The 23,650-nt window shown below is 35.6% G+C and overlaps 1 protein-coding gene across 1 annotated transcript; it reads right to left on the bottom strand.

The window, feature by feature from the left end:
• Positions 1-532: 532 nt before the first annotated feature.
• Positions 533-4,142, bottom strand: LOC141706175 (DNA polymerase II subunit B4-like). The gene is made up of 3 exons (XM_074508988.1): positions 3,857-4,142; positions 3,467-3,585; positions 533-909 (listed from the first exon to the last, which is right to left on the bottom strand). Exons 1-3 carry the CDS (start codon positions 4,045-4,047, stop codon positions 671-673), a joined length of 549 nt encoding a protein of 182 aa, XP_074365089.1. The 5' UTR covers positions 4,048-4,142; the 3' UTR covers positions 533-670.
• Positions 4,143-23,650: the final 19,508 nt, after the last annotated feature.

Genomic DNA, 23,650 nt, shown 5'->3' with positions numbered 1-23,650 from the left:
GAATCGAACCCGAACCGCACCGTAAATTTCGGTTATGTTCCGAACCAAAAAAAACGAATTTATATTTTATTTCATATTAATTTATTTTGCATATTCTTTTATATTCTAATTTTTTTAAATTTTAACCAGTTGTTTTAAGTTCTACAAAATTGACCAACTTACAAAACGTTAACTCACTTGCGTCTAAATTGGCAATTCATGTGTACCCCAAATAGAAATCTGCTGATTTGTTAATGCAATTACCATTTCATTCATTCGTCTTGATTTCCACATTTCAGATTTCTGTCTAAGTCGGTTGGAAGCTAGTTGATTCTATCAGATATGGTACCTACTTTGGAGATTTCAAATTGATATTAGAAGAGTCTCTTGCCATAATTGTTGGAGCAAGGCAAGTCTGTGACACTTGTTCTTGATTTTCTCAAATTACTGGTCTCAGAATAATCAATATGAAACATGCGCATGAAACGCCATACCTAATCAAATTATCAGATAGATAATGAAATCCAGGTAATGGATGGATCACAACACGATGTCAGAAGTTGCTAGTTTATATTAAAACTGATCAGCTGATACTCCAAAAACTTGAAAAAGGATTAAAATTGTCGGTTGTACAGGTTTATCAGTACCAATAAGCTACACAGCAAGCAGAAACCCAAAAAATACCCACCTATTAGGATGTCTCGGTATCATTATGTGCACTGGCCTCATCGGGGTCTTCATTCCCTTCATCCATGTTCTCTTCTTCAGTTCCATTTTCCATTGGTATTTCTTTTGTACTCTTTTCATTGCCTTCATCACTATTTTGCTCTTCTTCAGTTCTGTCTTTAGTTGGTATCTCTTTCTCACTCTTTTTGGCTTCCTTCACCTTCGAAGATCCTGATCTTTTAACAGAATTCTTTTGCCTAAAGTCTGCAAGAAGTAAAAAGTATGGTTAATATAGAAGCTTAATTTGAACTAATGAAAGCTTTCAAAACAACTTTTGCCGGATATTATAACAAGTCCAACTCACTATCGATTATGTGATAACATCAATTAGTTTCTATGTTCTTTCATAAAACTAAACAAGCGGGAAATTGCTGTCAGCAGAAGCATTAGTAGAAGCAAAAATTTTTATTAGTGCCACTTTACATGGACAACTAGCATGTCAGACAATAAAATGCAAACTGACGTGTATGGTATGAATTGTATTAGTCATCACTTCAGCCTTTGAAGTGTACAAAGTGAAAAATGAATGCTGAACAGTGGTAACTTTTATGCTTTCATTATTTTAGGATAATTTAATGATATATGCCTTTGAAAATTGTAATACCCGACATGCGCTCATGTAGGGCAAAAACACAATCGTCAAAGTAATATCTGCACAGTTTAAATTTGGCAAAAAAACTAAAATTTGGACTCGGGTAGATTTCTACACAGCAACTACAACACCAGTTTTGAGTGTAAATACAACATTCATTAGAGTTAGTTAAGTAAGTTCCATTGCATTGATAATTAACAAGTACAGTACACCAGCCTATAACTAATGTGTACCAAAAGTTGCTAGCTCTTTTTAATCGGACTGTAGTGGGTTGTTGTACAATCCAGTCACATGTGGACTTGGGTTGGGGTGTTTCAACTTATCTTGCTCTATATACTAATGACCCATCATGGCTATATTTGTTAGTTTCATACACAACAATCCTCAACACTGTCTACTTCAAATTAACATTACTGGCAAGAGCTGACACAGGGTAACTATATTAATAATTCTGTAGATGGAAGGCATCATCTTATATAGCTTAACAATGGCTCCATAGGCACAGAAGACAAAAACCTAAACCAACAAGGCCACAGTAGGCCACTTACCACTACTTGACCAATCTGGAAAATCACATGATTGCCGAGTGAAACACAAGCAAGAGTGGTTATTAATGACCTTAACCATCAACAAAATATAACCATAGTACTGGGCCTCTTCGATAATTATAATTGACTTAGTGTTGTACAAAGATAGAGGGAAGTCAGTTAACCAAAATTGGCTGCAAGGATTTCATAGCCTCTTGCATTCCAAGAAAATAACAAACAAGAAAATCTCTAGGACCAGTTTGAAATAAAATTGTGTTTGTGGTAACATAGAGATATATAAAACATTTGAAAAATCACTTAATTACCTAAAGGTATGTAGCTCAAGAATGAGAAAAAAAGTCAACCGCAGCCCACAGGAAGATGGGGGGAACAAAGGATATAGGAGTTCAATGAGTCGTGCATATTTGATTGGAAAATTTTAATGAAGTGGCTGGCTAGAAGGGGGTCCCTATTGATCCTGAAGAGGAATCTCACTATTTTTCTCTTAAATTTTCTATTTAAGTAATTAAATTTACCAAGGCAGTCAAAAAAAATTAAGATAAATATTTAATATGTTTACCCTGGACTGTTCTCTGTATGTTTAAAGTAAAATAAGTGAACAAATGTATGTTTTTGATTTCTGTAACATCTGCGGTGACACCTTTTTGCCATTCTTCGTGGTTGGTTCGTCATATTTTTAAATGGCTAAACAATTTGAAATGGAAGAACCCAATTTAAAAGAGCAGCAAGCTTCGGTCACAAGCTGAATATCAACCTCTTTTTAATGGAATACTAAGTCTGGCCTAAATAGGCAAGCATTCCTCTCGTAGCTGATACAACATAAGCTAAATTAACTCCATCAAAACTGAAACCTTTAAAAACAACAACCTAACTGGGGTAAAAAAGGGAAAAAAAGCAGAAATAACTAATAATTTTACTGTTACATGTTAATGTCAATTAGCAATAAAGGTAAATATTTATCATTTGTAAATGAAAACATCTATAATTATTAATTAAAGACATGGGAATTGTATCCTCTTACCAAAAAATCACCAACTCAAATGATTTGTTTACCTTGCAACCTATTAACATTTCAGAAAGCCCCAAGGACTAAGCAAGTAGAAGAAAAAACGGCTATAGCAAAACTGCTCTTAAGAGGCTGTAAGCCTTCATGGTAAGAAACAATCATAACCAAAAAGAGAGAGAACACATGGATTTTCTGCTTTGTATGTGACACGTGTACTTTCCCAAGGTCATTTTTTCGCATTCCATGTATATACATTTAACTTTCTCCACCACGCCAACTAGGGATGACAGATCATTTCTGCCTCAATTCATATCTTTCAGAAACCTTACCACGAAAAAGTTGCACTCCCTCGTTATTTCACTCTTCACGCTTTCATCCTCCTCCCTAACTTGTACTCACAATTTTTCATATCATTTCGATCTCATTTCATTCCTTCCAACCAAACATCATCAGTCTTTCCTCAATTTCATCACCACATATTTGGTTTTAATTTTACAGAACAATTTCAGTCAAACATCAAGGATTACAGATTCTAAGATTGACATTATTAATATTCATCCAACACAACACTCTGCCATAAAATAAAATCTCATAATATAAAAATATACAACTAACCTTCGAGAGAAGCTCTTAGAGGACCAACGAACTCAGAAAACTCTATGTCATCAAGTGCCTTGAACACGTCTTCAGCATTGATAGTTTGCCTATTAGACTCCTTACATATATCATTCGCACTGCACATACAAACACACAAATACTCCTTTGACTAAAGCGCAACAAATTCAAAACCCTAACTTACACATCCATACAATATTAATCAAATTAAAAAAGGCAAAAATATCACAATCACAACCTCTAATCAACATACACACATTGTTCAATAAAAATAACAATCTACACATGCAAACACACATATAGTAAAATACATCGAACAAATCGAGATTATTAATTTATCGAGAATTTAATATATACAAAATTAGGGGAGGGGGATTGAAAGATACTAACGCGGCAGAGAGGTAGTGAATGAAGATACGAGAGCTCTCGGAGAAAGCGTCAAGTGCTTCACGAAGGACTGAGATATCACCAAGCTTATCCTTCACTAACCTACGCACCATACTCTTCGGCAGATCCTCTACAGAGCCGCCGGATACTTTTTCCGGCACCGGCGCCGGCGTCGTTATCTGTTCTTCTGCCATTGTATATTAATTTGTATTGGACTAATTGATTGAGTTTATAGGCGGGTGGTTTTGGCTAGGGTTTTTTTTCCCGCCACGCCCTTCATTTTCTGTAAGGCTCAACTTAAATCCAACTTTTTTAAATAATATTTAATCAAATTTAATCTGTAGAGATTTTATCGCGTCTTAGAATTTTATACTATATTTGGTAATTTAATTATTTCTATATATTTTATTTGAGATTATGGCTCTGTTTGGGATTGCTGTTAAAAATTACTGTGCTGTTAGAAAAAGTGATGCTGAAAAAAGTGCTGTTGTAAAAATCAGATGACTGTTTGGTAATTTTTTTGATTCGTATATGTTTTGATGCAAAAAATTAAAAATATTGATGTTTTTGGTAAGGTTTGATGATGAAATCAGCATCTGCTTCTAACAGCTGAAAATCAGCTTTTTCTAAAAGTATGGGGGGACTTACTTTCTCTAACAGCAGCTTTTAAGCCAAAAGCACTTTTCAGAAAAGCAGTTTTTAAATTTTACCGAACAGTTTTTTAACTGTTTTTCAGCGAAAAGCTGCTGTTGCTGTCTGCAAGAGCAATACCAAACACACCATATGTGAATTTGTAGGAGAATAACTATATATAATTTATGTGAATTATTAACTGAATTATTGCAAAATAATTTCCTTTTCCTTGAAAACTGTTTATTCCATTATTTGATATTATATTGTGGTGATTAAAATAAATTCAACTCTTCTTTTCTAAATGATTTTTTTTATAATTAACATCCTTTTTAAAATAAACATTATTGTAATAATTATAAATTGCACTTTTGCCCTTCAAAATACTCATTTTATTAGAATATTATCATTTTTAAAAATACGCAAATTTATATATAAATGATTATTTATAAAATTTAAATATTATTCTTTTCAAAATTAGTTTAATTAAAACTTTTTCCAAAACTACACATATTATATTCTTAGAAAACTTAGTTTTTTATAATTTCTAAATTACCAAAATAACCTAGTATTTATTAATTATTTTTAAAGAATTGGAAGGGTGTCTTGGTAATTTGCTAATTAAAATTTCTAAAGACGTTAGAAAAACTCGATTAATCTCTTAAAATCTTCATGCTCTTCTAGAACTCTCTCCAAATTTTTCTCTCATTCTCTAATCTTCTCTCTCCTCTTCTGCTTGTCACTCTTTTCTTTTTCTTTATGTACACAACAGTAAGTAAATGCTTCGTGTGTGTATATGAGTTATATTTTTTATAGGATTTAATTGGAGGAAAGGGGTTTAATTATCCAGTGAATGGGGACTCTTATATCAAGTAGAGAACTCGAAATTTGAGTATCCATGAGAAAAAGGTCAATTATGGAAATGATCCGAGTAGAGTCATGATCATCGATGATGAAATTATAAGTAAATTAGTGATACATGTTGATATCTGCTTGTTTAATGAATATAAATGTCTGCATGTTGTTTTGATTTGTTATTACTCGATTTTCTTTGAACTCTTGTTAGTAGGTAACGAGCTTAAGTTGTGTTCTGGAATTTGGATTATTGGATTGTATGCATGTGTAATTCGATTATGAGTGTAAGATATGTGTCAAGATGAGATTATCGATGATTCTTGAGTTGAAGTATTGGTGCATTTTTCTTTTTTTGTAACTATTTTGGAGTTCATCTATAGATCTGTTCTTAGCCGATTATGTGACGACCTCAATCCCGGGGTTAGGAGTTGACGTCAGTAATAACAATAATAACAATCATAATACAACTCAAATCATTATTAATACGTAACTATGACCCCTTTACCAAGACCTTTTTCAGGTTTAAGTATGATTTAGGTTACATCTAATACAAAACCAACCTACTACAAACAATCTGAACAATACTATCTTAATACAGCAACTCAACAGACCATCTTTGGTCTAACACAACTACCTCAGAGGAGCCTGACATAGAAGGAACTAGAACTCTGCCCTGACTACCACGGAAGAATCTCCTAGGCATCTGCAATACATATACCACTATATGAATAACAAGTAAAACGATTTAAAGTAAAGGAGTTATAGGAACAGAATTCATAACTCGTTAGAAAACAAGTAAGACATGTATAAACTGGATATCAAAACTAGCATGCTCTGAAAAACAATATCATCAGTCGTGTGTTGTGTAAAAATACCAGAGTTGAATTTTAGCATGCCATTCTCATTTTCAAACCTTCTGTTCCATGACAGGAACCATAAATCATCTGTCCCGTTACGGGGATCACAAAACTATTTGTTCCGTTACTGGAACCACAAAATCACAATCAGATATGTATTGGATGTTATCTAGGGACGGCTGATCAGGCCTTCACACAAATTATCTAGGATAGTTGGCCGGGCTATCACACAAAATATCTAGGAAAGCTGATCGGGCTTTCACACAAAATAGCCGGATCTGCAGAGACTAGCTAGGTCTCTGATTAACTATGCTGGACTAATCGGTTTTGTATTTTTTAATTATTATTAAATAATTGCAAGGTTGTTTTGGTAATTTGCTAATTAAAGTTTTTAAAGACAAATGTTTCAGGTCAAAAACCCCGATTAATCTCTTAAAATCTCCATATTCTGCTGGAACTCTCTGTTAGGTCACACTTTCACTGTAGAGGGGGTGAATACAGTGTTTATTACAATCAAATCAAACTTCAAGAACTTATGTAACAGAAAACAAACTTTATTGAAACAATAAACTCTGTTACAATCTGGAACTGTTATCTCTCAGTGATGAACAAAATATCACGAGAGCTGCTAGGGTTACAGTAAATAATATTCTCGATAATGATAACACTTATAGTGTAAACCCTATGTCTGTGTTTATATACTACACAGTTACAAGATAATCGCTAATTGATATGGAATATAATTCTGCTTCCTAAAATATATCAATCAGATATCTTCTATTCCAAGTATTCCATTCTTCACGGAATTCCTTCTTCATGCATATCTCTTCTTATGTTTATCTTGATCTTCTTAACTTCAATCAGCTACTGTCCTTATCTGATCGTTCTTCAGCACTTAAGTTCTGATATCTATCTCCTGATGCTTATCTCCTGATAACATAAGTACTGATATCCCTTAAGTCCTGACTTCCAGTATAAGTACTGATCAACAGTTAAGTACTGATTTATCCTGTTCAAATAAGATCTGAAATCTAAACATAAAACATATTAGCCATGACATTATCAAATATATCTAACAATCTCCCCCAACTTGTAAATTAGCAAAATATACAAGTTTAACAAATATTTGATGATGTCAAAAACATTAAGTACAAATGCATGAGAAATAGACAAGATAACTACAACTTACAGTCCTTAAAGCTTTTACCAATTCAACTTCTGATAACAACTTTGATCTGTATACACATCAGAATTTAAGTAGTTGTAGATCTTTGACTTGGCTTCATCATTTTCTGATCTCTCTGATGTCAGGAGTTGTTCTGAGATAATTCTTCAACAAACATTTCTCAGCATATCTGAGTTCATCAATCATTCTCCGTTTGACATCTTTAAGCTCTGCAGTATCTTCACCAGTTTGAAATATTGCAGCTCTGAGATCATTAATCTTTGCTTTTCTCAACTCCCGATCTAGTCTTATAACATAAGCTTTGTTAGACTCTAGATTGAATTCAAGCCCCTTAATACCAAGATATGTTCTGATCTGTGCAGTATTAGGCTTCATATCAACAATATCACCATTGTGATTTCTGTACTTTGGAACATATCTGCTGTCAGACTTAACAGAATAAAGCCTTTTCTGTCTCTGAATCTGTTCTTTTAAGTAGTTTGCAGCAGTCTCTGTTATTCTGTCATCCACTTGAAGTAAGAAAAGTACATGCTCCAATTCTTCAAAATACTTCAAAGGAATGGCATTTTGTCTTATATGATAAACCCTACCATCTGTCATGAAATACAACATGATGTATTCTTTCAAGTAGGTATGGTAAACCATCTGTACAGATTCTAGTTGATTCAATCTCTCAGGAGTTTCTCCAATACCTGGTCCACTCAAGGAAGTTGGATCATCGGTAGTGTTGTGTACTCTTCTTTCATCAGCACTTCCCAATCCAGTTTTATCTCTAGCTTCCTTTCCAGTAACTACTCTTGCTTCAAAACCACTTGGAGTAGTCTTCAAAGATTGAGTCTGTTTTGCTTTAGTGAATCCTGGTAGGAGTGTTTTAGATTTATTTTCTGATATCAAGTTAACTTGAGCACTGTCAGAGGTTACTTGCTTCTTCTGAATATCAGAACTTACAATTTCTTGACTCTGAACAACTTGAGCCATGTCAGAGGTTGTTTTAAGAACTTTTCTTGAAGTCAGAGCAAGATCATCTTTTCCATCAGTAATTTCTTCTTCCTCAGGAGGTACATAAGGCTTGATAGGTTCACCAACCTTTTCTTTACCCTTGGATCTTGGATCTATCTGTGGTTGTGATCTAGCCAAAGTTTCTTCAGTATGTATCCTTTCTTTGATCACAATGCCTTTAGGTTTTGGAAGTAACTTTTTACCAGAAGCTTCAGATTTAGATGTGACTTTCTCTGATTTAAGTCTGGCTTCTTCTTCCTTTAAACTTTCCAAGTCCATCCCTGGATTTTCTTGAAGAAATAACTGTCTTGACATTTCCTCATCAAGATCTAGAAGTTCATCAGAACTTATCCTTTTACCAGCAGCAGAACTTATTCTTTTCCCAGTATCAGAACTTGTTCTGTGACTAGCTTGTCTTGATGTAAACCTTCTACCTTGACTATGCCACTACCTATTCCAGAGTTTCCTTGGTCATCTTTTCCATCATCCTTTCCTTGCAGTGACTTGTTGGTTTTGCATTTGGACTTAATTACCTTCTCCCCCTTTTTGGCATCAGCAGGTAATAAAAGAGAGATAAGTAGTTCCACTGAGGTCTGGATTTCAGTAAGTTGCGATTGCTGAGAAGCTTGATTTGTCAGAATTTGATCAATCTGAGCTTGTTGCTTCTCTTGAGTTTTCTCAATATAAGCAACCCTGTCAATGGTAGGTTGGAAGAACTTTTTCTTATCAATTTTCCAAACTTGTTCCTGTTTGATAAAGTTCTCCTGAATCTTGTGTAGCTCTGCATGAGTGTTGGAATGAAGACCTTGTAGATGTTTAGTACTCAATGCAGTGACTCTAAGCTGGGTTTTAAAATCATCAGAATGTAACATTTCATCAGCTTTAGTCAAGTGCTCAGCAAGATGTAAAGCATTTGGAACACATAAAACTGAGTTCCATTCCTTAGTCCACTCCTGACCTGCAGGAGTTTCACTCCAAGGTACTGGTGCATCCCTGATAACAAACTCCTTTACCAGTTCAGACTTAGGAAGAGTCAGTGGAGGAGTATGTCCTGAAGGACCTGCTTCATCAGCATCTACAGTTGTAGCAGCCTCACCAGTATCTCCAACATTTGCAGCATCAGAACTTAGAGAATCAGTATCTTCTGATAAGACAACTGTGTGAGTAGCAATGGAGGCTTCAACATCCTCTAATTGCTGATCTGATACTAAGTTCTGATCAACAGCCATATCCTGATGCTCACCTAAAATCTGATCATCAGCATCTTGATGCAGAGAAGGTGTTAGTGATAACTCAGGAGTTTGAACAGCATCAGTAACAGGTGTTGTGGAAGGATTATTTGCTGTTGGAGCTTCTAAGAAAAGTATTTCAGGCACAACCAGGTTCTGAATATCAATGTCAGCACTTGTGCCTGGATCAACAAGAGACATAGAAGGTGAATTAGCCTTGTCAGATACAGGTTCCTGAGATGGAGTTGATGGAGAAGAAGTGACTGGAGCAAATTCCTTGTCTTGTGAGATCAGAGATTCCTAATCCCCTTCCTTAGCTGCTTCCTCCTCATCATCTGAAACTGGCCTTTGTGCCCTCTGTTTCTTGTACTTCCTTGTTGATATGGATTCCTTGGGAGTTTCAAAAACCGTCATACGTCTAAGCCTCTTGAGAAGCCTAGAACCCCCAATTGCAGAATCCTTCTGAGAAGTTGCCTTCTCAGCTTCATTTACCACAGGTTCTGAAGAGGGAATATGATCCTCAGAATCTGATTCATCTCTCAAAGTAATGCTTCTCCTCTTTTGAGGTGTTTGAGGAACAGTCTTTGTTCTCTTTGGTTTAGAGGATGTAGGCTTCACAGTAGGTGCTGAAGAAGAAGGTTGAGCAGTCTGTGAAGTGGAGAGATAGGATTTGAGATAAGTTCTGAGGGTAGGTTGAGTAGAATGAGAGGTAGGTACTGAGGTTGATGGATTTTGGTTATGGTGAGTTGGTTGAACATTTGAGTAAACAGATTCGTAAGTAGCAGGATCAGCATTTACCAGAATCTGTTTCACAGACTGAGGAATCTGTAATTGTCTCACCATTGATTTCTTTGTGTCAGCATTTATCAGGTCGTTAAAGTATCTTTTTGCAACCTTAAAAGGTGGGGTTTGAGTGCTGACTAACTGGGGTTCAGCAGTACAATACGTATAAATAAGTTGACAGAATCTAGCAAAATAAACAACATCTCGATCCTCTGTCATCCTATCCCCAATAAAACCAATTATTCCAGTTGCAAAATCAAAATGAGTTTGATGGATAATAGCATACCCGATGTGCTGACTCAGAATTGGGATGGCATCAAAATTTGAACACTTGTTGCCAAAAGCCTTGGTGATGCAATCGAAGAAGAAACTCCATTCTCTTCTGATATTAGCCCTTTTCAACTGTCCAAGTTTCGTCAGACTCTTTTCATATCCCAAATCAGTCATTAACCCCCGAAGTTCTGATTCCTCTGGTATAGAGAAGGTACAATCTTCTGGAAGATGTAATGCTCTTCGTACTGTACCAGGAGTGACTACATAGGATGAATCACCCACTTGGAAGATAATACTGGGAGTTCCTCGTTTACCACCATCATCAAAAACTCCAGTCCTCCAGAACCGCAGAACTTGTTGACTTGAAAAGAATTCAGGCTGAGTTAAGGCGTACCCAACCTCACTATGTACAAGAAGATCTTGCACAAAATGCAATTCAGATGGAGCTTCAGCATGATCAAGAATTGCAGCATAGTTGTTTGGAACAAACTTGTAAGTCATATGTCATAGACCTATTTGTATATTCGAGGATTCAACTCAACTCAAATAAGAATGTAATAAGTAAATAGTGGATCGACCGTCAGAGAGATCTCGCAAAGTAATATCTGTCAAAGGATTCAGAGACAATGTTCATCTACAGACTTGAGGAGTTAATTCACTGGAAGAAGTTCAAGAAGTTGATCATGCCTCAGTGATATAAATCAAGATCGTGGATTTAATCAAGTGACAGAGATCTCGTCAGGGTATCAATAAATTACAAGGATTTAATCTGAAGAAAATCAAAGTGTCAGAGTCAAGACATGAAGAAACGTCACGGAAGTTAGTCACTCATGAACCAGATAGTACATCGAGTGTCAACGTTGAAGTGATGGAATTGATTCATAATTTTCAGTGATTTTCAGAAGATTTGCAGAAGAATGGTTGCTGCTCAAGACTAGAATTAATTCTCTATTAATTAATTAAGTCATCTAATTTAATTAAGAAAATAAATTATATCTGTGAAGAATAATTTATTTATTAATTGAATTAATTGATTAATTAATTCTGATTTAATTCTAGGAATTTTAGGAATTTTCAGAAGTTTAATTGGATTAAATTTAAGCTTTAAATCAGCAAGACAATTGAAAATGAACTAGCATGACAATCAGGATTGTCATACCGATTGTCATGCTAGGCCATTTTACATTGTCTCACCGAAAGTCACTCTAGGAGGATGATTGTCTTGCTAGTTCATTCTGATTGTCTTGCTAGTTCATTCTGATTGTCTTGCTAGTTCATTCAGATTGTCTTGCTAGTTCATTCAGATTGTCTTGCTAGTTCATTCAATTGTCCTACCGAAAGTCATACAAGCTAAAGGATTGTCATGCCAATTCAATTCAACTCAGCTGATTTATTAAATAGAAGCAGAGAGCAGCAAATAAAAAAAGAACTCAATCATTATTCAAGAACAAGAGAGACAGCAGCCGCAGCAAAACATTTTATTTTCATCTGCTTATTTCAAAGATTATAATTTCTAGATTGTAATGTTAAATCTAATCCACTAGAAATCTTTATCTTGTTCTTGTATATCAATCTAGCGGATTAAAATCCCTAGAACTTAATCTCAAATCGCGTTTAGCATTTGATTCTAATTATTGCAAAAATAGAAAAAGTTCATGTCGAATTTATTCTAGATTTGTGATAATTGATTTGAGATTAATACCTTGTAATCGATACAGTTGTTGTAACACATTTCAAGTTTAATAATATTTTTATTTAACTTGAATTTTGTTTCACATTTTTTATTCCGCATTTAATTCGATTATTCGGTACTGTTTGTATTCAACCCCCCCTTCTACAAACACATTGGGACCTAACAATTGGTATCAGAGCCTTCTGATTAACGAACAAATCAAGATCCTAGACTTTTGTGATTTTTCAACTCTTTGAATTTTTATTCATTCAAAAATTCATAATGACTTCACATAAAGTTGGAACCGTTAAAATTCCACAATTTGATAATGAGAATTATATTATGTGGAAGAAGAAGATGCTATTATTTTTACAAGTTGCTAATCCCAAATATTCAAACTTGTTAAAGAAGGGTATAAAAACTCCGATGGTTATTGAACCGGAGGTAATAATAGATGGTGTGGTGACTACTGAAGCTAGAACCTATCCAAAAGAGCCTGAAGATTTTACTCCTGCTGAGAAGGAAGAATTCTCCTTGGATGCCAGCCTTCAATTAATATTAATTGATTCCCTTGATCCCCTGATGAACAGACATGTGATGAACTGTAAAAATGCTAAACACATGTGGGAAACTATTGAGGTAATTAATGAAGGCACAGAGGAAGTTAGGGAAAACAAGTTGGAGATCCTAACCTCTGAATATGAACATTTCAAATCAAATCCAGGAGAAGGAATTACTAAAGTGTTTGAGAGGTACAATGCGTTGATCAACAACCTGAACATCAATGGAAAGTTTTATTCAATCAGGGAGGTCAACAAAAAGTTCCTTTTAACACTGCCAGCTCATCTTGAACATAGAATCACTGCCATTAGAGAAGCTAGAGATCTGAGTGAGATTTCTTTGGACAGGCTCTATGGAGTGTTAAAAACCTATGAGTTGGAGCAGATTCAACAGAAGGAAGTCTACGGGAAGGATAGAATGGTCAGCACATCTACTGCACTTGTAGCTGAAGGTCAACAACAACAACAATCTCAACAGTTAGAAAGAATGGTACAGTTTTCCAAGGGTGAGGAAAATGAGTTAGTAGCAGAATATGATCCTCCTACTACAAATCAATCAAGTGATGATTTTTATTCCTTGGAAGAGCTGGAGCAATTGGAAGATGAATCAATGGCCCAAATTGTCAAGAGATTCTCCCATGTCAGATTCAGGAGGAATCCCAAGCTTAAGTACAAGTCCAACTACAACAAATTCCAGAAAGGTGGATCTTCATCCTCTAACACCAGCAGTGGTGGGTACAAAACAGGGATGGTTGATCGAAGCACCATTAGATGCTATAACTGCAATGAGTTGGGACACTTTGCCACAGAATGTAGGAAGCCAAAGCAAGTAAGAAAGAACTCTGAAAGGGCTTATCTGGCAAAGGGAAGAAGCTGGGATGATACTGACAGTGAAGATGAAGATGAAGGAAATCTTGCTCTTATGGCTATTGATGGAAAAGCTTCATCGTCAAGAATAGAGGTAAAACTTTCTGATGCTGAAATGGTTTATCATCTAAGAGGTAACTTAGATTGTGCACGTCGTGATAATGAACTGTTAAGTTTACAGATCACAGACCTTGAGAAAGAGGTCAATGAATTAAGACTTGTGCACATTAATCAAGACAAATTAAAAGAACAGGTATCTTTTCTAGAGAATAGAGTTGACTGTTATAGAAAACTCGAAACTATTCTCAAAGACAAGATCACCGGTCTTGAGACTAAGGTTAGAGCCTACTTCAATTCTTGTTCGAAGGCTAAAGAGTTCTACAGTAAGCAAGCTGTTAATCAAACATCTGGAATAGGTTATGATTACAATGCTGCTATTGGAGAATTAGGCATAAACTCCCCTCCCCATGTCTGTGCTAAAGGGAGGGAAGTACCACATGTGCTTAAGGGTGTTAATGAACCCCTCTATAAAGCATCAATTGCTGAACCATTTGATGCGACCTCTTCTGTTATTCAAGAAGAAATACGTGCTGAAGATCATGCTTATGAGAAGATTGTTTCCAAGTCAAGTGAGTCGAAAGTTCCAGTCAAAGTTGTGAAAGCAACTGAGACTAACTCAGACACACATGAGTTGGATAACAATAATGCCATATCTACCATGCATAAATTACCTGCTGTTAATCACTCTCATAAAGCATGTAGTGTTGCTAATTGTATGTCTTGTGCTTTTAATATGATGTATGCTTATTTTAATGGTAAGCATGTGTCTAATGATAAGACTACTCCTCGTCAGCATGTGAATAACAAGAAGCATGATAGGTCTAAGACTGCTAGTCCTTCTAAGGCTAGAAAGGAGACATTTGTGCCTAAGCTTAAACAGAAATTTGTTAACGCTGTTTACAAGGTCAAATGTTCAGTCATTGAGAAAGTTGAGACAATTAAAATTAAAAATGTTGTTTTTCCTGACAAAGGACAGTTCTACAAGTATGCCGGGCCCAACCAAGTTTGGGTTCCGAAGAAGGTCTAATCCATTTGTAGTGCAGGGCATTAAACAGGTGTAACCGGTAGTGTGGATTCTTGACAGTGGATCATCAAGACATATGACCGGAGATAGAGCCCTGCTATCAAATATGGTTGAGAAAGCTGGCCCCCTGGTTACCTTTGGAGATAACAGCAAAGGTTTATCCGAGGGATATGGCTGTTTGCAAGCTGGGAATGTTATCATTATAATTTTGTATATTGTGCTAGGTTATTATCAGGAAGCAGTATCTAACATATAGCACCAGTGACGAGACTTGAGAATATTACGACATATCAGACACCTGCTGCACATTACACTTGGAATTGTACTCTAGTAAGATGTGTACAAGTGTACTCCTGGTTGGTAAGTCAAAAGAGGAAGTCAATGCACCACAGTACATGGACTTTGCAGCTGCAGATCTATTGGACTATGCAATTTCTTCTTCACAATCTCACTTCAGGTTGGTATGAAATAGTATACTGCTCAAGCAATCGTCAAGGACATGGTATGGCACTCTAACAGAAGTTATAATTTTATATGAATAAGTAGAGTCGTCATATTAATAACTATCTTATCACTAAGCACAATCATATTGTTTTATATGTGCAGTGGTATATTGTTTATGCAACATAACAATTAGTATCTAAAGTACTTGACAAGTATCGGTCAATGATATCTTGTTAACATTATGTTGCAGATATTTGTAAGCTTTTGACATGAATGAGAATTACTTAGACTTTACCCTAAGTGATCAATGTTTTATCAAAAACTCATTCATATTGAAAAACAAAATTAAACTTCTTTCTACATTAGTGATTTCTTATTTCATGTAAAATCTTTTGAAATCACTATTGTAAATTATTTTCTCTCTATTACCATATGTTCTGTGTTACAGGTTCATTCTCCAATGACTTTCTTTCATTAACGGTCATGAGGTTGAAAACCCACAACGTCTATCCCAGACTGTAAAGACAAACACAAAAACAGAACCAACCAGCACTCTCTTACCACAAAATGTAGTATGAATGAGCGTGAGGGAGATAGTGCCTAGTGCACCACACAAGGAAGGTTCTGTAGTCAACCCAGTAGCTCTGTCTCCTACATAGATGAGTAGTATTTAAACCGAGACAACTGCTAGCCCCCATACATCTTCTCAAAAAGATGTAATGGCTGAAAAGGCACAAAAACAGTTACTAGATTCATTCTCTCAACAGGGTGCGTCTATTGAATTTTGCCTGTCGGCCAAGGTATCCGATGTAGTGTCACCACTTCAAACATAAACAATTCTTGATGCACAAGGAGAGGTTACACACACAAAGGATGAGTTGACGGAAACAAGAGTTTCGACCATTTTAAGGTCAGATTCGATTGTTCAAGGTTCGTTAGTGGACCAATTGCCTTTACAGGTGTTAGGAGAGGATACTGATCCAAAAGCCATATGTCAGTGGTCAGTGTCTACCTCCCCAGGCTTAAATCCCCTGGATGCATCTGCGGATAGTGGATCTGACATAGGTGCAGATCGGCAACTTGTTGACAATGATTCAGATATTACCTGATAAGTCACAAGGAAATGTCTTCACAGACATTAGAAGGGAACTTTGATCTTTATGCTAAATTCGTTGGATCATTGTTTACCTTCCCAGAATTCAAATCTGGAACCCTAAAAGGGAAACTAGCAACTTGTAAATTATGACTCAGATTCATCTGACGAGTTTAACAAGGATGGGGATTTGCGAACTCCCATTGCACCACCTGTGACCTCCTTAAAGGATGGCTAAGGTGATTTTCCTTGCAGGTACAGCTGGATTATGGAGCTATGAGAGAAGAGTGATACACTTGTGAGAATGAGTGTAAACACGAGTGGAGAGAAGAGTGAAACACATGTGAGGTACACTAAACAGAATCACACACTCACAGTGAGGTAGAAAAAGAAACTACTTGTTATTTCTTTTCCAACCAAGTGAAATATGAGAACTCCTTCAGACGACGGCATACATTCCTTCTTTAAGGGGGAGATAAAAGCTTAAGTAATAGTTTGGAGGATTCCTCAACTAAGGGGGAGAAATAGCAGGGAGGAAGAAAAAGATCATATGTACACTACTCCACACCATTGTTGTTTGTAACTACGGATCCTATTGTACGGGAGAGGTGGTAAACACAAGGTGATTTTCTGATAAGGGAAGAAGCAGTTAGGGGAGTACCATTGGTTTTTATCTGCGGATCCTATTGTACGGGAGAGGTGGTAAAACGAAGGTGATCTTCTTTAATCAGTTGATTCTCATAGGGGGAGAAGCAAGAGATATGGGCTTCTCAACAGGAAATGTGGTTGTACAAATGAAGATGGAACTACTTGAAGATATGTTCAGTCTAGAGGAACATCTACTTGGAATCTGGAAAATGTTAAATCTCATCCAGAAATTTTCTGCTATTTACTTTGCATGTATGTTTATATCTTTTTCTTATTTGTTAGTTGAGTTATCCTCTAGGTATTTGTGTGTTATTGTCTAACAAACAAATAGGGGGAGATTGTAAGTCATATGTCATAGACCTATTTGTATATTCGAGGATTCAACTCAACTCAAATAAGAATGTAATAAGTAAATAGTGGATCGACCGTCAGAGAGATCTCGCAAAGTAATATCTGTCAAAGGATTCAGAGACAATGTTCATCTACAGACTTGAGGAGTTAATTCACTGGAAGAAGTTCAAGAAGTTGATCATGCCTCAGTGATATAAATCAAGATCGTGGATTTAATCAAGTGACAGAGATCTCGTCAGGGTATCAATAAATTACAAGGATTTAATCTGAAGAAAATCAAAGTGTCAGAGTCAAGACATGAAGAAACGTCACGGAAGTTAGTCACTCATGAACCAGATAGTACATCGAGTGTCAACGTTGAAGTGATGGAATTGATTCATAATTTTCAGTGATTTTCAGAAGATTTGCAGAAGAATGGTTGCTGCTCAAGACTAGAATTAATTCTCTATTAATTAATTAAGTCATCTAATTTAATTAAGAAAATAAATTATATCTGTGAAGAATAATTTATTTATTAATTGAATTAATTGATTAATTAATTCTGATTTAATTCTAGGAATTTTAGGAATTTTCAGAAGTTTAATTGGATTAAATTTAAGCTTTAAATCAGCAAGACAATTGAAAATGAACTAGCATGACAATCAGGATTGTCATACCGATTGTCATGCTAGGCCATTTTACATTGTCTCACCGAAAGTCACTCTAGGAGGATGATTGTCTTGCTAGTTCATTCTGATTGTCTTGCTAGTTCATTCTGATTGTCTTGCTAGTTCATTCAGATTGTCTTGCTAGTTCATTCAGATTGTCTTGCTAGTTCATTCAATTGTCCTACCGAAAGTCATACAAGCTAAAGGATTGTCATGCCAATTCAATTCAACTCAGCTGATTTATTAAATAGAAGCAGAGAGCAGCAAATAAAAAAAGAACTCAATCATTATTCAAGAACAAGAGAGACAGCAGCCGCAGCAAAACATTTTATTTTCATCTGCTTATTTCAAAGATCATAATTTCTAGATTGTAATGTTAAATCTAATCCACTAGAAATCTTTATCTTGTTCTTGTATATCAATCTAGCGGATTAAAATCCCTAGAACTTAATCTCAAATCGCGTTTAGCATTTGATTCTAATTATTGTAAAAATAGAAAAAGTTCATGTCGAATTTATTCTAGATTTGTGATAATTGATTTGAGATTAATACCTTGTAATCGATACAGTTGTTGTAACACATTTCAAGTTTAATAATATTTTTATTTAACTTGAATTTTGTTTCACATTTTTTATTCCGCATTTAATTCGATTATTCGGTACTGTTTGTATTCAACCCCCCCTTCTACAAACACATTGGGACCTAACAAAACTTTACTCCATCAATGATTAAATCCTTTGGTGCCATGTGAAAAAATATTGAAATTCAAGTATGCCTGTTAGGTGTTTGAGATAATGTCTGTATGAAAAACCAACGTGAGAAAGAATGAGAAAGAGAGTAAAAGTAAGAAGAGAGATAAAGTATAAAGAAAATAAAAGATTAAAGAAATCTTCTCTCTGTTGTTCTTATACTCTGAAAAAAAATGTTACCATTGGACACCTGTCAGACATGCAGTAATAACGGATAGTTACTGGGCTCGAGAAAACAGGAATGATTACTTACCCAGTTGCCTTGTTTCAAGGAAAAACCATTTCATTTATCAAGAGACACAGTTTTAATTCAAAATTTAAACCGTTAGCACTGATTGAATTATTTTTCACTGCAACATTAATATTCTGAAAATGAATCATGTTAAAAATGACCGAGATAATTTCGATGAATAAGTGCTGACAAAGAATCAGAACTTAAATAAAGACAAAATTTAAATGGTCATCAGAATATCAAGCAGGATTTAACAACACAAGATAAAATAACTCAGAGACAAAATCTTGAAGTAAAAACAGTTTTCATTAATATATCAAGTCAATACATATATGAAATAGAAATTACATCAATACAAGATTTTCCCTAAGCTTCTAATCCTAACGTCAACAGCTTTAGTCCTAGCTAAGAAGCCTGACAACGCTGAGGATGAAGAAGAACAGGAAGAAGACGAGATTAAGTCATCTTCCTCTTCCTATCTTCGACAAACAAGATAGCGAGTCGAATGATTCGCTCTTGCTGACGGATACGACGAAGGTGAAGGTCTCTTCGAACGGCCACCAGATCACGTTTGATAACCTCTGGAAATTGAATCCAGAGATTGTGAGGGATGTTGGTGATAGGGTAGGGAGTTGGAATTCCATTCAAAAAGACATGCACAGTCTCATCACCGTAATTGTAGAACCAGCCAAATTCAGCCATTTGTGATAGTAAATGAAAAACAAGACTGAATTTGTGATACAAGTGTGAGGAGAAGACTAATGTGAAGTGGCTGTGTATATAGGCAAGAGAATGCCAAGAGACGCAAAGATATTTAATGCTGACAGGTAGAATTAATTCTACCTCGTCTCCCTAGACTTTGAAAAAGAATAACAGTCATTGGAAAGAGGAATCATGGTCTAGACCGCACAAGACACAAGAAACAGTGGACTGTTCAAGTACAAAACCATTAATCCTAATCATAGTGACTATTAATCTTCCACTTCAACATATGCAAGTACAAACTGAGACTGTTATTAAATTTCATTCAAAGATAAGCCAAGTAAAGGATTAGACTGAGAAATCAGAACTTAGACCTATACCAGAACTTAACAGTCATCAGAACATAATTTCTTAACTCGAAAAAGGAATGCTCATCTTAGTAAATACTCATACAAGTTCTTAGTTATGAACGTCAGAACTTAATCATCAGAACGTGTAACTAGAACTTGTCCTCAGAATTTGTGCAAAAATGACACAATGACTGTTTATCTAAAATAACATAGACCACCACAGAAATTTTCATCATTCAGATGGAGTGATTAGTGTGTGCATTAAGCTAAATAACAGATAAAGAGTAAAGTCTGATCTACTTCAGCACATCTTAGAAATAAGTCATAATTAAAATTTTGCTAAAGAGCTGTCATTATCCTGAAACCTACTGATAAATGAGTTCATGCATGAGTCCACCTCAACTGTTTTTGTGCTAATTTTATGCATCTTTAAAATTCTCTTTTACAGTGGCTTCTCAGTGTAAGTGAGTCACGACTGCTTATCAGAATTTATGCTATTATCAGAGTATTTCTCCAGTAATCATAGAGTGTGAACAGTCACCAAGAAAAATATTTTGCTTTTCTAATGCATATTTACTTAATACCAGCTATGCACTTGGGTCGTCCCATTCACATTTTTACTCTAGATCTCAAAGGAGTACCTGATATTATTCTTTGATTCTTGTTCTTCTTCTTTTGATAAGTGAGGTTTATCAGCACTTAGTACATTGAGCAGTTTTACTAGAATCAGAACTTAAACAGATGAGTAGCATTATTCTAATTTGTGACTTAGTAATAAGATATACAAAGTAAACTTAACTAAGCTCAGTTATCGGAATTTGCTTGTGTCATAAGATTTCCACAGAAATAATTACTTCTTTCATGGGATCATTTGTTTATTGAAGATTAGTAGGTCAGTATCTAGCACAATTATCCTCATAGGATTGAATAGTTACTGAAACAGACATATCACTTATCAGAGTTTAGAAACATATATCAGACAACAGTCAGTACTTAAAGACATTTATCAATTAATGCACAGAATATACAAAGAGATTAATTCTGTAAATACTGATCATAAAGTCTGATAACATAGAACAAGTTTAAGCAGATTTAGAGAAAGAACCTGAAATCATTCCAAGTTTATTTACCAATTTTGAAAAGGTTGCTTCACACAGTGGTTTTATGAAGATATCTGCTACTTGTTGATCTGTGGGAACAAAATGCAATTCCATTGTACCTTCATCCACATGTTCCCTGATGAAATGGTACCTGATGCTGATGTGCTTTGTCATAGAGTGTTGAACTGGATTACCTGTCATAGCAATAGCACTTTGATTATCACAGTAAATAGGGATTTTGAAATATGTTAACCCATAATCCAGTAACTGATTCTTCATCTAGAGAATCTGTGCACAGCAGCTTCCTGCAGCAATATACTCTGCTTCTGCAGTTGATGTGGAAATTGACTTTTGTTTCTTGCTATACCAAGAAACCAACCTGCCTCCAAGAAACTGGCAGCTACCACTTGTGCTTTTCCTGTCAATTTTGCAACCTGCAAAATCTGCATCTGAGTAACCTATTAATTTAAAATCTGATTCTCTAGGATACCATAATCCTAGATCAGCTGTTCCTTTAAGATACTTAAAGATTCTTTTTACAGCTGTTAAGTGAGGTTCTCTTGGATCTGCTTGAAATCTTGCACAAAGACAGGTAGCAAATGTGATATCTGGTCTACTAGCAGTTAGATAGAGAAGTGAGCCAATCATACCTCTGTAATCAGTAATATCTACTGAATTACCAGTATCCTTATCCAGTTTTGTTGCAGTGGCCATGGGAGTGGATGCACTTGAACAGTCTTGCATTCCAAATTTCTTCAGCAAGTTTCTGGTGTACTTAGATTGACAAATAAAAGTTCCTTCTTCACTCTGCTTGACTTGAAGGCCCAGAAAATAACTAAGTTCTCCCATCATACTCATCTGATATCTTGACTGCATTAGTTTGGCAAACTTTTTGCAAAGTTTGTCATTTGGAGACCCAAAAATAATATCATCAACATAAATCTGGATCAAAAGTAAGTCCTTGCCATGGTTGAGATAGAACAGTGTTTTGTCAATAGTTCCTCTGTTGAATCCACTTTCCAGAAGAAACTGAGCTAAAGTCTCATACCATGCTCTAGGAGCTTGCTTAAGTCCATAAAGTGCTTTATCAAGCCTGTAGACATAATCTGGATGTTTGGAATCTACAAAGCCTGGAGGTTGTTCAACATATACTTCCTCTTCCAATTCTCCATTGAGAAAAGCACTTTTCACATCCATTTGAAAGACAGTAAACTTTTTGTGAGCAGCATAAGCCATGAATATCCTTATGGCTTCTAACCTAGCAACTGGCGCAAATGTTTCATCATAGTCAATTCCCTCCCGTTGAGAATATCCTTTTGCAACCAGCCTTGCCTTGTTCCTTACAATTATGCCATCACTGTCAGTTTTGTTTCTGAATACCCACTTTGTACCAACAACCGATCTATTCTTAGGTCTTGGCACTAAGGTCCAGACTTTGTTTCTATCAAATTCATTCAACTCTTCCTGCATTGCTTGCACCCAATCAGCATCTTGAAGAGCTTCTTCCACTTTCTTTGGCTCAGACTGAGAGAGAAAAGAATTGTAAAGACATTCATTCGAAGTACCTGTTCTAGTTCTGACACCTGCCTCAGGATTTCCAATTATCAAATCAGGTGTATGTGATTTTGTCCACTTCCTTGCAGATGGAAGATTTTCTCTAGAACTGGATGCTCCCCCATGATTCATGCTGTCTTCGGTTTCATTTTCTGATGCTCCCCCTGAAACTATGCTCTCTGAGTTGGATCCTTCAGCATTTAGATTTTCAGTACTGTCAGTACTTGGCTTATCAGAACTTGACGAATCAGAATTTGAAGAGCCAGATGTATGTTCTGATGCTTCTTGAGATGTGATAATATCTTGAGTATGCTCCCCCTGCATTGGTGCATCTTCCTTTGACGTAGTCACCACAGTTTCAATAACATCAGAGTTTAATCCATCAGAATTTACAGTATCAGGACTTAGACTGTCAGGACTTGAGGTATCAGAATATGAATCTTCATTTTCAAATCTCAGCTGATCATGATCAATGCAATCTTCAAGTCCAGTGATCTTCTTGTCATCAAAAGAGACATTGATAGATTCCATGACCACTTTTGTTCTCAAATTATAGACTCTGAAGGCTTTTGTAGAAAGTGGATATCCAACAAAGATTCCCTCATCAGCTTTTAGATCAAACTTGGATAGCTGTTCAGGATGAGTCTTGAGAACAAAACACTTACATCCAAATACATGAAAGTATTTGAGATTTGGCTTCTTGTTCTTCACCATCTCATATGGTGTTTTTCCATGCTTGTTAATGAGTGTTGCATTTTGAGTAAAACAAGCAGTCTGCACAGCTTCAGCCCAGAAATAGGTTGGAAGCTTTGCTTCTTCAAGCATTGTTCGTGCAACTTCAATGAGAGTTCTATTCTTCCTTTCAACAACTCCATTTTGCTGTGGAGTTCCAGGAGCAGAAAATTCCTGCTTTATTCCATGATTTTTGCAGA

Source organism: Apium graveolens, chromosome 2 (assembly GCF_009905375.1).
Source record: "Apium graveolens cultivar Ventura chromosome 2, ASM990537v1, whole genome shotgun sequence".
In the NCBI taxonomy this organism is placed as follows: Eukaryota; Viridiplantae; Streptophyta; class Magnoliopsida; order Apiales; family Apiaceae; genus Apium; species Apium graveolens.
This window is presented reverse-complemented; position numbering and strand designations above follow the sequence as displayed.